Genomic DNA, 16141 nt, shown 5'->3' with positions numbered 1-16141 from the left:
CACGGCCCGACTCCCATCCGCCTGGACCCCCCTTGAACACCATCCACTTGGATTACACCCCTAACTACACCAGGCTGTGACCCAGCCGTGACTGCAGTGTAACTATGTGTAGAGTGAGTGAGTGTGTGCGCGTGTGTGAATGTGCGAGTATGTGAGTGTGTGTACGAGTGTGTGAGTGAGTGTACAAGTGTGCGAATATGTAAGTGTGAGTGTATGCGAGTATGTATGTGCTTGTGTGAGTGTGTATGTGTGCGAGTATTTGAGTGAGTGTGTGTGCGAGTATGTGAGTGCGAGTACGTGTGTGTGAGTGTGTGTGTGTGTGAGTGAGTGTGAGCGTGTGTGTGAGTGAGTGTGTATGTGTGTGTGTGTGTGAGTGAGTGTGAGCGCGTGTGAGTGCGTGTGTGTGCGTGTGTGTGAGTGAGTGTGAGCGTGTGTGTGAGTGAGAGTGTGAGCGTGTGTGAGTGTGAGTGTGTGTGAGTGTGAGTGAGTGTGAGCGTGTGTGTGTGAGTGAGTGTGTGTGTGTGAGTGTGTGTGCGCGTGTGTGTGAGTGAGTGTGAGCGTGTGTGAGTGTGTGTGAGTGAGAGTGTGAGCGTGTGTGTGAGTGAGTGAGTGTGAGCGTGTGTGTGAGTGTGTGAGTGAGTGAGTGTGAGCGTGTGTGAGCGTGTGTGAGTGAGAGTGTGAACGTGTGTGTGAGTGTGTGAGTGAGTGAGTGTGAGCGTGTGTGAGCGTGTGAGTGAGTGTGTGTGTGAGCGAGTGTGAGTGTGTGTGAGCGTGTGTGTGTGTGTGTGAGTGAGTGTGTGTGCGAGTGAGTGTGTGAGCGAGTGTGCTGTGACCTGTATCGTGGTGACCGTGCTTTACGTGAGTGCGCCTGTACGTTGACGCTGTAGCTACACCCTCACTCCGTCGGCAGCCGCACGTTACACACATCCTCCGTCCCGTGGAGCCGTCACCCCGAGCCCCCGTGTCAGTGTCCCCCCCCCCCCCCCCCCCCCCCACGTACACCTGTCCCCTGCCTGTGGCCCTGTCTGTCTGTGACCGTGTCTGTCTGTCTGTGACTGTGTCTGTCTGTGACCGTGTATGTCTGTGACCGTGTCTGTCTGTCTGTGACCGTGTCTGTCTGTCTGTGACCGTGTCTGTCTGTCTGTGACCGTGTCTGTCTGTCTGTGACTGTGTCTGTCTGTGACCGTGTATGTATGTGACCGTGTCTGTCTGTGACTGTGTCTGTCTGTGACCGTGTATGTCTGTGACCGTGTGTGTCTGTCTGTGACTCTGTCTGTCTGTGACCGTGTCTGTCTGTCTGTGACCGTGTCTGTCTGTGACCGTGTTTGTCTGTGACCGTGTCTGTCTGTGACCGTGTCTGTCTGTGACCGTGTATGTCTGTCTGTGACCGTGTCTGTCTGTCTGTGACCGTGTCTGTCTGTCTGTGACCGTGTCTGTCTGTGACCGTGTCTGTCTGTGACCGTGTCTGTCTGTGACCGTGTCTGTCTGTGACTGTGTCTGTCTGTGACCGTGTATGTCTGTGACCGTGTGTGTCTGCCTGTGACGGCCTCTGCCTGTCCCCCCTGCAGCAACAAAGGCATGGAACACCTGTACAGCATGAAGTGCAAGAACGTGGTTCCGTTCTACGACCTGCTGTTGGAGATGCTGGATGCCCACGTCATCTACAGTTACCGCAAACCGCCCGACGACACCAACTGTGCACCGGCCAAGAGCCACCCCCTCTGATCCACGACCCCCACCCTTCCCCACCACCCCACTCCTCCCCCCGACTGGGACTGGGACAGGCTGGGGGGAGCGGGGTTACCAGAGGGTGGGAGCAGACACTGCCCATAAATAACTCCCCCCCCCCCCCCAAAACCCCACCACACAGTCCCCTCATCTTGCTGCCCTCCGATTCCCCGGCAGGTTACGTTCAGCTCCAGGACAAACAGGGATGTAATGCTGAGGCTCTATAAGGCGCTGGTCAGGCCACATGTGGAATATTGTGAGCAATCACTCTGGGGCCACCAAATAACCACAGGTCACTGTGCTGAAGAAACTGGCAGCCTCCGTCTCTGCTAGCCCCAACAGGAATGGGATGAATGGCCTCCTGTCTGTCCTGTACATAGCTGAGGCGGGGGCTGGTGCTGTGTTTCCCCCTCCCCTCTCTGCCCGACTCCATCCCCCCCCCCCCCCCCCACCCCTCGCCAAGGGGAGCATCACGTGGGGGGAGCGCTTGTCGGCGCTGGGCCTGTACTCGCTGGAGTTTAGGATGAGGAAGGATATTCTTGCTATTGAGGGAGTGCAGCGTAGGTTTACAAGGTTAATGCCCGGGATGGCGGGACTGTCATATGCTGAGAGGATGGAGTGGCTGAGCTTGTACACTCTGGAGTTTAGAAGGATGAGAGGGTATTTCATTGAAACATATAAGATTATTAAGGGTTTGGACACGCTAGAGGCAGAAAACATGTTCCCGATGTTGGGGGAGTCTAGAATAAGGAGTAAGACGTTTAGAACGGAGACGAGGAAACACTTTTGCTCACAGAGAGTGGTGAGTCTGTGGAATTCTCTGCCTCAGAGGGCGGCGGAGGCCGGTTCTCTGGATACTTTCAAGAGAGAGCTAGATAGGGCTCTTAAAAATATCGGAGTCAGGGGATATGGGGAGAAGGCAGGAACGGGGTACTGATTGGGGATGATCAGCCATGATCACATTGAATGGCGGTGCTGGCTCGAAGGGCCAAATGGCCTACTCCTATACCTATTGTCTTTTGAGTGGGGACCTCATTGAAACTTACCCACTAGAGGGCACAGCTTCACAATAACAGGACGAACCTTTAGAATGGAAATTAGGAGGAATTTTTTCAACCAGAGGGTGGTGAATCTGCGGAATTCATTGCCAATAACGCTGTGGAGGTCAAGTCAGTCAGTATTTCTAAGGCGGAGATTGACATTCTTGATTAGTACGGGTGTCAGGGGTTGCAGAAGGCAGGAGAATGGGGTTGAGGGGGAAATATAGATTAGCCATGATTGAATGGTGCAGTAGACTCGATGGGCTGAATGGCCTAAATATATTCCTATGTCTTATGGCCTTCGCATATAAACGTTCACCTCACACATGAGGCGGATAGACAGGGTGAATGGAAAGAGTGTTGTATCCAGAGTCCGCAAAACGAGAACGAGAGGACAGGTTTAAGGTGAGAGGATAAAGATTTAATAGGAACCTGATGGATATCCAGAGGGTGGTGGGTGTGTGGAACGAGCTGTCAGAGGTGGTAGTTGAGGCAGGTGCAATAACAGCATTTAAAAAATACTTGGACAGGTACTTGGATAGGAAAGGTTTATATGGATATGGGCCAAAGGCGGGCAAATGGGACCAGTGTAGATGGGACATGTTGGGCAGCACGGACAAGATGGGCCGAAGGGCCTGTTTCCGTGCTACTAGGCTCCACGTTCTCTCAGACCATCCCATTGGTCTCATCCCCACATTTATCTCCCTGTGACCTGACATTCCCTTCAACTGCCCGGAGTTTACCCCTCACCCACGCACTATTGGCGATTTACAGAGGCCAACTAACTCTCCCCACCCCTCCCTCCCTTCCCCACCCCCTCTCTCCCCTCCCTTCCCCGCCTCACCCTTCTCCCCTCCCCTCCCCAACCCTCTCTCCCCACCCCACCCCATCTCTCCCCTCCACACCTCTCTCTCCCGTCCCCACCCCTCCCTATCCCCTCTCTCCCCTCCCCTCTCTCCCTTCCCCACCCCTCTCCCTTCCCCACCCCTCTCTCCCCTCCCCACCCACTCTACCCTTCCCACCCCTCCCCACCCCCTCTCTCCCCTTCCCTCCCCTCCATGTTTCCGCTCCCACTGCCACCGCTGTCCTGAAGAATGTATATTTTTACTGCAACATTTTGCCAGCCTGTGGCATCCAATGTCAATGACTGATGGATTTTGAGAAGTGTGTATTGTTAATTGCATAAAAATTATTTAACTCCATTTGGAATCTGTCCCCTCATTCTTGACAATCTTGACGCCCGCGAGGGGCGACTTCAATAACCGTCACACTGAAGTGAAACACACAGTGATGGAGGAACTCAGCGGCTCAGCTAGCATCTGTGGTGGGAATGGACAGATGACGTTTCGGGTCGGGACCCTTCCTCAGGCTGTAGCTCCACTTTCTCTCCAGATCAGTCATTCATCATGGGACAGGCCCTTCGGCCCAACTCCCCATACTAACTAAGATGCCCGATCCGAACTCGTCCCATCTGCCCACGTTTGGCTCATATTCCTCTAGGCCTTTCTTATTCATGTACTTGTCCTAATATATTATAGTACCTGCCTCACTACCTCCTCTGGCTACACATTCCATACACCCACCACCCTCTGTGTTGCCCCTCAGGTCCCTATGAAATATTCCCCCTCTCACCTTAAACCTATGTCCTCTAGTTCTTGATTTTATTAACCAAGGTAAAGTACTCTGTGAGTTCACCTTATCTATTCCCCTCATGATTTTATACACCTCTATAAGATCACCCCTCAGCCTCCAAGGAATAAAATCAAAACCTGAGATAGACACAAAATGTTGGAGTAACTCAGCGGGACAGGCAGCATCTCTGGAGAGAAGGAATGGGTGACGTTTCAGGTCGAGACCCTAGCCTGCCGATAGCTCAGGCCCTTGAATCCTGGCAATAGCCTTGTAAATCTCCTCTTCACACTTTCAGCTCAGTGGTGTCTTTAAATCTTTCCACTCTCGCCTTAAAACTTTGCCCCTTAGTTTTATATTCCCCTATCCTGGGGTTTAAATTGATTATTGTCACTTGTACCGAGGTACAGTGAAGAGCTTTGTTCTGCACACTATCCAAACAGATCAGATAATACTACACATAAATACAATCAGGTCAAACTCAAGTAAAATAGGTGGAGCAAAGGGGAAGATACAGAGTGCAGAATATAGTTCTCAGCATTGTAGCGCATCAGTTCCACAGACAAAGTCCAATGTCCGCAATGGGGTAGAGGTGAATTGTTTAGTAGCCATACACCACGGAAACGTGTAGACAGGCGGGACTGTCATACGCTGAGAGAATGGAGCAGCTGGGCTTGTACACTCTGAGGTTTAGAAGGATGAGAGGATATCTCATTGAAACGTATAAGATTATTAAGGGTTTGGACACGCTAGAGGCAGGAAACGTGTTCCCGATGTTGGGGGGAGTCCAGAACCAGGGGTCGCAGTTTCAGAATAAGGGGTAAGCCATTTAGAACGGAGACGAGAAAACACTTTTTCACACAGAGAGTGGTGAGTCTGTGGAATTCTCTGCTTCAGAGGGCGGTGGAGGCAGGTTCTCTGGATACTTTCAAGAATGGCGGTGCTGGCTTGAAGGGCCGAATGGCCTACTCCTGCACCTATTGTCTAACTTGTCCATACCAACCAAGATGCCCCATCGACACGAGTCCCACCTGCCCACCTTTGGTCCATATACCTCTAATCCTTTCCTATCCATGTACCTGTCCAAATGTATTTTAAATGTTGTCATAGTCCCTGTCTCAACTATCTCCTCCAGCAGCTCGTTCCATACACCCAGCATCCTGTGTGTGAAAAATTTGCCCCTAGCTGATTAAGGATCCATTCGGAAGTCTGACAACTGCGATCATTCAACCTGATCAGATACCCCTCATGACTTCATAAACCTCTAGAAGTTCACCTCTCAGCCTCCTTCCCTCCAGGGACTAAAAGCCCCAACTCATCCAATCTCTCCTTCGAACTCAGACACCCCAGTCCTGGCCACATCCTGGTGAATCTCTCCTGCACTTTCCACTTAATAACATCTTTCCTCCATCAGGATTATTGTTGCATTAGTGCCCCTGCTGTGAGACACACAGGTCTACAATTACCTGACATTTCCACTGCCGCTGCAAAGTACACGCCCCACATTTGTCCTCCTCCACACATCCTGCACCGCCCCGCTGCACAACCGTGACTTAAAACTATTTGTAGACACGGAACTGCAGGTGCTGCTTAACAAAAAATACAGAGTGCTGGAGTAACTCAGCGGGTCAGGCAGCGTCTCTGGAGAACATGTGTGGGTGATGTTTCGGGTCAGGACCCTACTTCAGATTCCCTTTCAGGTTCTTGGAGTGCCAGTATTCCCCTCCCTGGCTTCCGATCACAACTCAGGAAGCATCTCCTCGGTCCCTGGCGAGTTACCCACCTCGGGCTAAAGTGCTAATTTGTTCTCATATTCCATCATTCTCCCCCCTTCTCGTGTTCACCAATGTTTTTGTTCTGAGCCAAATCCATTCAAGGCGGCACGGTGGCGCAGCGGTAGAGTTGATGCCTCACAGCACCAGAGACCCAGGTTCGATCCTGATTACGGGTGCTGTCTGTACGGAGTTTGTACTTTCTCCCCGTGACCTGCGTGGGTTTTCTCCGGGTTCTCCGGTTTCCACCCACAATCTGAAGACGTGCAGGTTTGTTGGTTAATTGGCTCTGTAAATTGTCCCTAGTTGTAGGATAGTGTTACTGTACGGGGTGATCGCTGGTCGGCATGGACGATGGGCTGAAGGGCCTGTTTCCGCGGTGTATCTCTGAAGCCTCACCCACATTCACTAGATCCACACTCACACTGCTAACGTCCTCACCAATGGGCCTTGTTTAAAAAGGAACTGCAGATGCTGGAAAAATCGAAGGTAGATAAAAAATGCTGGAGACACTCAGCGGGTGAGGCAGCATCTATGGAGCGAAGGAAAAGGTGATGTTTCGGGTCGAGTCCCTTCTTCAGACCTTGCTCGTTTCCTGGTGATTTGTTTTGTGTTTAATATTGCAGTTTATTGTCATGTGTACCGAGGTACAGTGAAAAGCTTTTGTTGCGTGCTAACCAGTCAGCGGAAAGACAATACATGATTACAATCGAGCCGTCCACAGTGTAAAGATAAAGGGAATAACATGAATAATGTTTAGTGGAAGATAAACTCCGATCAAAGATAGTCCGAGGGTCTCCAATGAGGTAGATAGTACTGTAGCTCAGGACTGCTCTCTGGTTGTAGAAGGATGGTTCAGTTGCCTGATAACAGCTGGGAAGAAACTCTCCCTGAGCCTGGAGGTGTGCGGGCGTTTTCACACTTCTATACTTTTGCCTGATGGGAATCTATGTTCCATATTAAAAAATATGGAATCAGGCCATTTGGGCCGTCAAGTCCATGCTGATCACTGATATCCCAGCAGCATGACACAGCTGGTAGAGCCACTGCCTCTCGGCGCCAAAGAACCAGGTTCAATCCTGACCTCAGTGCAGTCTGTGTGGAGTTTGCACGTTCTCCGTGACCACGTGGGTTTCCGCCCACATCCAAAGACGCGCGGTTTTATAGGTTCAATGGCCTCTGTAAATTGCCCCTGGTGTGTCGGGAGTGGGTGAGCAAATGGGATAACGTAGAACTAGTGTTTCAGTTTAGTTTATTGTCACATTTTTGAGGTAGATTGTGAACGGGTGATCGATAGTTGACGTAGTCAGTGGGCTTGTTCCCACGCTGTGTCTCTAAACTCACACTCGTTCTATGTAAATGGGACCATTTACAGGGGCCCCACTAACGTACAAACCCGCACGTCGTTGGGATGTAGGAGGAAACCGGAACACCTGGAGGAAAGCCACGTGGTCGCAGGGAGAACGTGCAAACTTCACACCGACAGCACCCAAGGTCAGGATTGAACCTGGGTCTGTGGCGCAGTGCTGCCAAATAGCCACGTAATCCATAACCATGTGCTTATCTAAAAGCCTCTTAAACACCACTATCGTATCTGCCTCCACCACCACCCCCCGGCAGCGCGTTCCAGGCACCCACCTCTGTGCAACAAACGAGCCCGGTACATCTTCTTTGCTCCCTATCACTGAAACAATCTGATCCAATCTCACGGACCTTAGCTTTTTGGAATATTGTCAAAGTCTCCTTGAATTCCATGTGAACTACATCGAATGCACAGACCCTATTCACCCTCTCAGTCACCTCGTCATGGGATGGAACAGCATGGAATCAGGACCTTTGGCCCAACCCAGCCATGCTATCAGTCACAGAGTGATACAACGTGGAAACAGACCCTTCGGCCCAACTTGCCCACACCGGCCAAAATGTCCCAGCTATACTCGTCCCACCTGCCTGCATTTGGTCCATATCCCTCCAAACCTGCCCTATCCATGTACCTGTTTAACTGTTTCTTAAACGATGGGATAGTCCCTGCGCAACTACCTCCTCCGGCAGCTTGTTCCATACACCCACCACCCTTTGTGGGAAAAAGTTACCCCTCAGATTCCTATTTAATCGTTTCCCCATCACAAACTTATGTCCTCTGGTGCTCGATTCCCCAACTCTGGGCAAGAGACTGTGCATCTACTCGATCTATTCCTCTCACGATCTTATACACCTCTATAAGATCACCCTTCATTCTCCTGCACTCCATGGAATAGAGACCCAGACTACTCAACCTCTCCCTATAGCTCACACTCTCTAGTCCTGGCAACATACTCGTAAACCTTCCCTGTACCCTTTCAAGCTTGACAATATCTTCCCTACAACATGGTGCCCAAAACTGAACACAATATTCTAAATGCGGCCTCACCAACGTCTTATACAACTGCAACATGACCTCCCAACTTCTATACTCAATACTCTGACTGATGAAGGTCAAAGTGCCAAAGCCTTTTTGACCACCTTATCTACCTGTGACTCGACCTTCAAGGAACCATGCACCTGTACTCCTAGATCCCTCTGCTCTACACTACCCAGAGGCCTGCCATTTACTGTGTAGGTCCTGCCCTTGTTCGACGTCCCAAAATGTAACACCTCACACTTTTCTGTATTAAATTCCATCAACCATTCCTCAGCCCACCTGCCCAATCGATCCAGATCCTGCTGCAATCGTTCACAACCATCTTCACTATCTGCAAAACCACCCACTTTTGTATCATCAGCATACTAGCTAATCTTGCGATGATTGTTCTCATCCAAATCATTGATATAGATGACAAACAGTAACGGTCCCTGCACCGAACCCTGAGGCACACCACTAGTCACAGGCCTCCAGTCCAAGAAGCAACCTTCCACCATCATCTTCTGCTCCCTTCCATGGAGCCAATTTGCTATCCATTCAGCTATCTCTCCTTTGAACCCATGAGATCTAACCTTCCAGAGCAGCCTACCATATGGAATCTTGTTGAACGCCTTACTGAAGCCCATATATACATCTACAGCTCTGCCCTCATCAATCCTCTTGGTCACATCTTCAAAAAACTCAATCAGATTTGTGAGACACGACCTCCCACGTACAAAACCATGCTGACTATCCCTAATCAACCCTTGTCCATCTAACTGCATGTATAACCTATCCCTCAGAATACTCTCTAGTAACTTTCCAACTACAGATGTTAAGCTCACCGGACTATAGTTCCCAGCATTTTCCCTGCAGCACTTCTTGAATAGAGGCACAACATTTGCCACGCTCCAGTCTTCCGGCACCTCTCCTATATTTAAAGACTCGTAAATTTCAACCAGGGCTCCCACAATTTCCACTCTAGTTTCCCACAATGTCCTTGGATATATCTGATCAGGCCCTGGAGATTTGTCTATCTTTAAACACGACAACACCTTCAGCACTTCTTTGACAGTAACACTGACTGCTCTCAAGACACTTCCAGTGACTGCAACAATTTCCTCCGTCCTACTGCCTTTCTCCTCGATAAATAGAGGAGAAATACTCATTGAGGACCTTGCCCATCTCCTGTGGCTCCACACAGAGGTGACCGCTTTGATTCCTGAGAGTTCCCACTCTCTCTCTCTAGTTACCCTTTTCACCCTTATGTTTTTATAAAATCTCTTACGCATGCCATTAATGCTACCCGCCAGAGCTATTTCCTGGCCCCTTTTTTACTTCACTCCTAGTTCCCGAAACTCCTCCAGGGATGCACTTGATCCCAGCTGTCTATACCTGTCACATGCATCCTTCTTGTTTTTGACCAATGCCTTAATTTCCCTCGTCAGCCAAGCTTCATTACGTTTGCCTGCTTTGCCCTTCACTCTAACGGGGACGTACACATCCTGAGCTTTCGTCAGCACACTTTTAAAAACATCCCACTTGGCCGATGTTCCTTTCCCCTGAAACAACCTGCTCCAGTCAACTTGAGCGAGACCTTCTCTCATACCCTCAAAGTTGGCCTTACCCCAGTTGAGCATTTTAACACGTGGGATGTTAACCCTCTCTGTCCATATACATAACTGTCTTAACCCTAATTGAACTGTGTCTGGCCACTGGTCTCAAAAGGCTCTTCCACAAACACTTAATTCACTTGCCCTTCATAATTTCCCAACTAGATCCAAGTGTTGCCCACTATATATTGCTCGAGAAAACTGTTGTCAGAGATGTCCCATCTACACTAGTCCCACCTGCCCGTGTTTGGCCCATATCCTTCTAAACCTTTCCTAGCCATGTACCTGTGCAAATATCTTTTAAATGGTGTTATGGTCCATGCCTCAACCACCTCCTCGGGCAGCTCGTTCCATACACCCGCCACCCTCTGTGTGAAAAACCTGTCCCTCCAGTTACTATTAAATCTTTCTCCTCTCACCTTAAACCCAAAAAGAGAGTGCTGGAGTAACTCAGTGGGTCAGGCAGCATCTGTGGAGAACATGAATAGGTGACGTTTCACAGAGTGCTGGAGTAACTCAGTGGGTCAGGCAGCATCTGTGGAGAACATGAATAGGTGACGTTTCACAGAGTGCTGGAGTAACTCAGTGGGTCAGGCAGCATCTGTGGAGAACATGGATAGATGACGTTTCACAGAGTGCTGGAGTAACTCAATGGGTCAGGCAGCATCTCTGGGGAACATGGGTAGGTGACGTTTTGGGTCGCAAACAGAAACGGAGTCTGAAGAAGTGTCCCGACCCCTTATCCATGTTTTCCAGACAAGCTGTCTAACCTGCTGAACGTCTGGTTCTTGACTTCCCTGCTCTGGGTAAAACACTGTGCATTCCCCTCATGATTTTATTAGCCTTTATTAAATAAAATCTGAATCTAATTAGGAAGACGTGGCCTTCCTTGAACCAATTCACCGGCCTGTCCAATAATCTGTCAGCACCAATGTTGAATCAAGGGGAATGTAATCACTTAACAGCCGGACATTAAACACTGACCACACCCTGGGAATAGACGCACAAACTGTGGAGACAACATCCCTTTAACACTTATCCAACTATGGACGGGACAGGTTGTGGGATATGGGCCAAACATGGGCAGATGGGACTAGTGTAGATGGGGCATCTGTCGGCATGGAGGAGTTGAGCTGAAGGGCCTGTTTACGTGCTATGTGGCTATTCTTATCCAATTTAGGGTACAGGAATCATACAGCACAGAAACAGGCCCTTCAGCTCATCTGCCCGCGTTTGGCCCATATTCCTACACCTTTCCAATCACATATCTGATCAAATGTCTCTTAAATATTACAGTACCTGTTTTTAAACCAATTTGTAGAGGAACCGACTAGAGGGCAGGCCATCCTAGACTGGGTATTGTGTAATGAGGAAGGATTAGTTAGCGATCTTGTTGTGCAAAGCTCCTTGGGCAACAGTGACCATAATATGGTGGAATTTTGCATTAGGATGGAGAGTGACACGGTTAATTCAGGGACTAGGGTCCTGAACATGAATAAAGGAGACTTTGAAGGTATGAGACGGGAATTGGCTGGGATAGACTGGTAAATTATACTTCAAGAGTTGACGGTGGAGATGCAATGGCAAAGATTTCAAGACCGCATGGATGAACTCCAGAAATTGTTCATCCCTGTCTGGCGAAAAAATAAAACGGGGAGGGCGGCTCAACCGTGGCTAACGAGGGAAATCAAGGATAATGTTAAATCCAAGGAAGAGGCATATAAAATGGCCAGAGGAAGCAGCAATCCAGAGGACTGGGAGAAATTTAGAACTCATCAGAGGACAAAGGGTTTAATTTAGAGGAGAAAAAAAGAGCATGAAAGAAAGCTTGCGGGGAATATACAAACTGACTGTAAAAGCATCTTTAGATATGTAAAAAGGAAAAGATTAGTGAAGACAAATGTAGGTCCCTTACAGTCAGAGACAGGTGAATTTATAATGGTAAACAAGGAAATGGCAGAACAGTTAAACGTCTGGTTCCATCTTCACTAAGGAAGACACAAATAATCTCCCGGAAATACCAGGGGACCGAGGATCTAGTGGGACGGAGGAACTGAAGGGAATCCACATTAGTCAGGAAATGGTGTTAGATAAACTGTTGGGACTGAAGGCAGATAAATCCCCAGGGCCTGATGGTTTGCATCCCAGGGTACTCAAGGAGCTGGCTCTAGAAATCGTGGATGCACCAACCAGGTCAACTCCCGATGTTACTATCCATAGGGCCCACGGCCGAAGCCTCACGTGCGTGTGTGTGAGTGTGTGCGCGCGCATGGCACCAAGAAATTGCGTACCCCCATGTTTTGATAGCGATTTCCACCCCTGTAAAAACACCCACGTCTACCCTGTCTATGCCTGCTCCCATAACTGTATAAACTTCTACTACATCTCCACTCAGCCTCTGGTGTTCCAGGGAAAATGATCCGAGTCTACCCAACCTCTCCCTGGAGCTGAAACCCTCTAAACTCGACATCATTCTGGTGAACCTCCTCTGCACCGTCTCCAAAGCCCCCACATCCTTCCTGTAATGGGGGCGACCAGAACCGCACGCAATACTCCACATGCAGCCTGACCTTGGCTTTGTATCTGTGCAAATCTTCACCAGTGTCAGCGAGTGCTGCACTCAGTCCCCTCACCACAGATGAAACAACCTTCCCCAGGAGGAGGAAGGAGTGTGAATCTCCCAGCCTTTCGTTTGTAACGAGGAAGGGGCTGGTTCTGTGTATCAGAGAGACAAAGGATTGCAGTCTCTCTCTAAACCCCCCCCCCCCCTGCCCGCTTGACTCTGTCCAATTCACCATCTGTAAAACCTGCTTCCCATTAAATCCATCATTCATATCCCAAAATTCAATTACAGCAACAAAATCTAGTGATAAATTTGCTTATTAAATGTTTTCTGGATTGTGTTGGCGGGGGCTGGTAGTGTCGTTAGACTGAGTCCACACACGGAGCCAAGATGCAGCCATCCATCTTGGGATGTTGGATGTCGCTCCGTGTCAACTATCAGCATGGCCCCAGTGTGGACAGGCCTGTCCTCCAGCCCCACCAGCCAGTGTCCACTTGCTCCCATGCCTGTGTGGGGGCAGACTGCAGAATCTGGTCTGTAACAAAGCTTCCGCGCCATCCAGGGGAGCTTGGAGCTGAACTGCAATCCACTGGAGATTGAGGATTGAGAGCTTGGTCCAGAGGGCACCGTAAATCACCAGAGATTGATGGTACGGGGGCTGTGAGAACATCACATCCACACACACAGGCTCAGCCTCATCCAGCTACGATCACCAAACACTGGACAAAGCAATGTCCTTCCTTCCACACCCACCCCCGAGCTGCGGTGTTGGGGAGCGCCCCACTGTGGCGGGGTGGGGGGTGAGGGGGCCACACTGTGGGGGGGGGGGGGGGTGGCCGTGAGGGGGCCGCATTGTGGGAGGGAGGGGGTGAGGGAGTTCCACACTGTGGGGGGGGGTGGGGCAGTGAGGGAGGTGTGGTGAGGGGGCGGAACTGTGGGGGCGGGGGTGAGGGGGCCGCACCGTGGGGGGGGGGGGTCGGAGGTGAGGGAGCTCTGCACTGTGGGGGGGGGGGCGGGGGTGAGGGAGTTCTGCACTGTGGGGGGGGGCAGGGGTGACGGAGTTCTGCACTGTGTGGGGGGGGGGGCGGGGGTGAGGGAGTTCCACACTGTGGGGAGGGGGGGGGGGTGAGGGAGCCCTGCACTGGGGGGGGGGGGGGGGTGGGGGGGGCTGCACTGGTGGGGGGGGGGGGGTGAGAGGGCCACACTGTGGGGGGTATTACTGGGCAGATTGTGGACACACTTTCACCATCACCAGAGGCTGTGAGCTGCAAGGTTGTGTCATTGGCAGGTTTATTGAGGGTGGGTACAACAACCCTGGTCAGACACACACTGGTGCCGCTCGATGGGACGGTTCACCAGGATCCCAGAATATCCCTGATTCTACACTAAAAAAATCTCAAACTGTACAATAGAAATAGCTCACTGATCAATATATCCCACAAGGTTCAACTCCACACTCACTACAGTAGTGAGTGATCACACTGGGTGTGTCAGCAGTGTGGGGGATGGGTGGACACAAACACACCCTGGGACAGGGGGAGAGGGGGGGGGGGTGAGAGAGAGGGAGAGGGGGAGAGAGGGAGAGAGGGTAGGAGAGAGGGGGGTAGAGAGAGGGAGGGGGGTAGATAGAGGGGGTAGAGAGGGAGAGGGTAGAGAGAGGGAAGGGGAGGGGAAGGGGGAGGGAGAGAGGGTGGGGAGAGAGGGGAGTAGGGGGGTAGAGGGGGGTATCAGGTTGGAGGGGGGCCGTTGGTGTAACGCAGCGCGGGGTGGAGGGAGCGGATGTAGTTGTTGGCCAGCGTGCAGCTGTAGTGTTGCTGCCGTGCAGGCAACAACGCAGCCAGCAGCAGCAGCAGCAGCGCCAGCAGTTGCAGGGGGAGTGCAGCCCGCAGCACACGGCCCAGGAATGCACGGCTGCCCCTCCCCTGCCGCTGCACCCCAGCACTGCAACTCTCCCGAACACGGCCTCGGCCCCTGGGGGGAGAGAGAGAGAGACGGTCATTCACAGGCAGCATCGACACCATCACCCCCCCAGAGAGGGAGAGGGAGAGGGAGAGGGAGAGGGAGAGGGAGAGGGAGAGGGAGAGGGAGAGGGAGAGGGAGAGGGAGAGGGAGAGGGAGAGGGAGAGGGAGAGGGAGAGGGAGAGGGAGAGGGAGAGGGAGAGGGAGAGGGAGAGGGAGAGGGAGAGGGAGAGGGAGAGGGAGAGAGTGATACACAGGGTGACAGAGATAGAGCGAGAAATGAGGGCCCCCATGTCGACATGCCCCCCTCGTCCAACAGAGCCTCCCCTCCTCACCTCTCCATGGAGACGGGCCGTACATCAGCTGACTGGATCTCCCTGGGATCCTGTAAAATAACGTCAGCGGTGAATCTCTGTGGTGGGGGGGGGGTGAGAGCGCGCCGCACTGTGGGGAAGGGGGGAGACTCACCGGAGTGATGGGGAGGGAGGTTCTGGCCCTCATGATGTCCAGCTCACCGCCAGCCATGCCAAACGCAACCTCCTGGGGCAGGAGACATAGCAGCTGTGACCACAGCCCACTCCCCTTGCACCCGCAACAGGTCCCCAAGGACCACCCCCCCGGTCGAGGCTTGCACTACCCCCCCCCCCCCCCCGATCTCACCCACCCCTCTCCCCCGCCCCCTCTCCCGTTGTTGCCTGTCCCCCCCCCCACATCAGCCCAGCAATGGTCCCACTCACTGAGGCTCGACACGGCCCTGGTCAGGCCGCATTTGGAGTATTGTGCCGGCTCTGGAGTGGGTCCATAGGTGGTTTACAAGAATGAGCCCAGCAAAGAGTAGGTTAATCTGTGATGAGCGTTTGTCGGCACTGGGCCTGTATTCGCCGGAGTTGAGAAGATTGAGGGGGGACCTCATTGAAACATACAGAATAGTGAAAGGCTTAGATAGAGTGGATGTGGGGAGGATGTTTCCACTAGTGGGAGAGTCTAGGACCAGAGTCAAGGAGGTGGCTCTAGAAATCGTGGATGCATTGTGATCATTTTCCAATGTTCTCTCGACTCTGGATCAGTTGATGTAGACTGGAGGGTAGCCAATGTAACTACACTTTTTAAGAAATGAGGGAGAGAGAAAACGGGGAATTCTAGACCAGTTATCTTACATCGGTCGTGGGGAAGATGCTTATTAAATGGTCGATTATTAACAATGTTATTGCAGCACATTTGGAAAACAGGGGCAGGATCGGTCAAAGTCATCATGGATTTATGAAGGGGAAATCATGCTCGACTAATCTTCTGGAATTTTTTGAGGATGTAATAAATAGAATGGACAAGGGAGAGCCAGTGGATGTGGTGTATCTGGACTTTCAAAAAGCCTTTGACAAGGTCCCACACAAGAGAGTAGTTGGCAAAATTAGTGCACATGGTATTGGGGGTAGGGTATTGACATGGATAGAGAACTG

At 51.4% G+C, this 16141-nt stretch overlaps 2 protein-coding genes across 3 annotated transcripts in view; one reads left to right on the top strand and one right to left on the bottom strand.

The window, feature by feature from the left end:
- Nucleotides 1-2256, top strand: part of esr2 (estrogen receptor 2) — an 88834-nt gene extending 86578 nt beyond the window's left edge. For both annotated transcript variants that reach the window (XM_033027506.1, XM_033027507.1), the window contains exon 9: nt 1569-2256. In XM_033027506.1, coding sequence (XP_032883397.1) covers nt 1569-1725 — 157 coding nt within the window. In that variant the 3' untranslated portion in view covers nt 1726-2256. The remainder of the gene's footprint in view (nt 1-1568) is intronic.
- An 11730-nt stretch (nt 2257-13986) lies between these two features.
- On the bottom strand, nt 13987-15222 carry LOC116977146 (nesprin-2-like). The gene is made up of 3 exons (XM_033027505.1): nt 15153-15222; nt 15020-15069; nt 13987-14696 (listed from the first exon to the last, which is right to left on the bottom strand). Exons 1-3 carry the CDS (start codon nt 15207-15209, stop codon nt 14453-14455), a joined length of 351 nt encoding a protein of 116 aa, XP_032883396.1. The 5' UTR covers nt 15210-15222; the 3' UTR covers nt 13987-14452.
- Nucleotides 15223-16141: the final 919 nt, after the last annotated feature.

Source organism: Amblyraja radiata, chromosome 9, assembly GCF_010909765.2.
Source record: "Amblyraja radiata isolate CabotCenter1 chromosome 9, sAmbRad1.1.pri, whole genome shotgun sequence".
NCBI lineage: Eukaryota > Metazoa > Chordata > Chondrichthyes > Rajiformes > Rajidae > Amblyraja > Amblyraja radiata.
The sequence above is the reverse complement of the archived record's forward strand: the minus strand, read 5'-3'. Positions and strand labels throughout refer to the sequence as shown.

Bases quoted from the DNA above. Each gene is read 5' to 3' on its own strand.
- LOC116977146 (XM_033027505.1), bottom strand. From the start codon at position 15,209: ATGGCTGGCGGTGAGCTGGACATCATGAGGGCCAGAACCTCCCTCCCC. The intron at 15,070-15,152 runs GTGAGTCTCCCC...GTTATTTTACAG, and splicing joins CCTCCCTCCCCATCACTCCG to GATCCCAGGGAGATCCAGTC. The intron at 14,697-15,019 runs GTGAGGAGGGGA...CTCTCCCCCCAG, and splicing joins CGGCCCGTCTCCATGGAGAG to GGGCCGAGGCCGTGTTCGGG.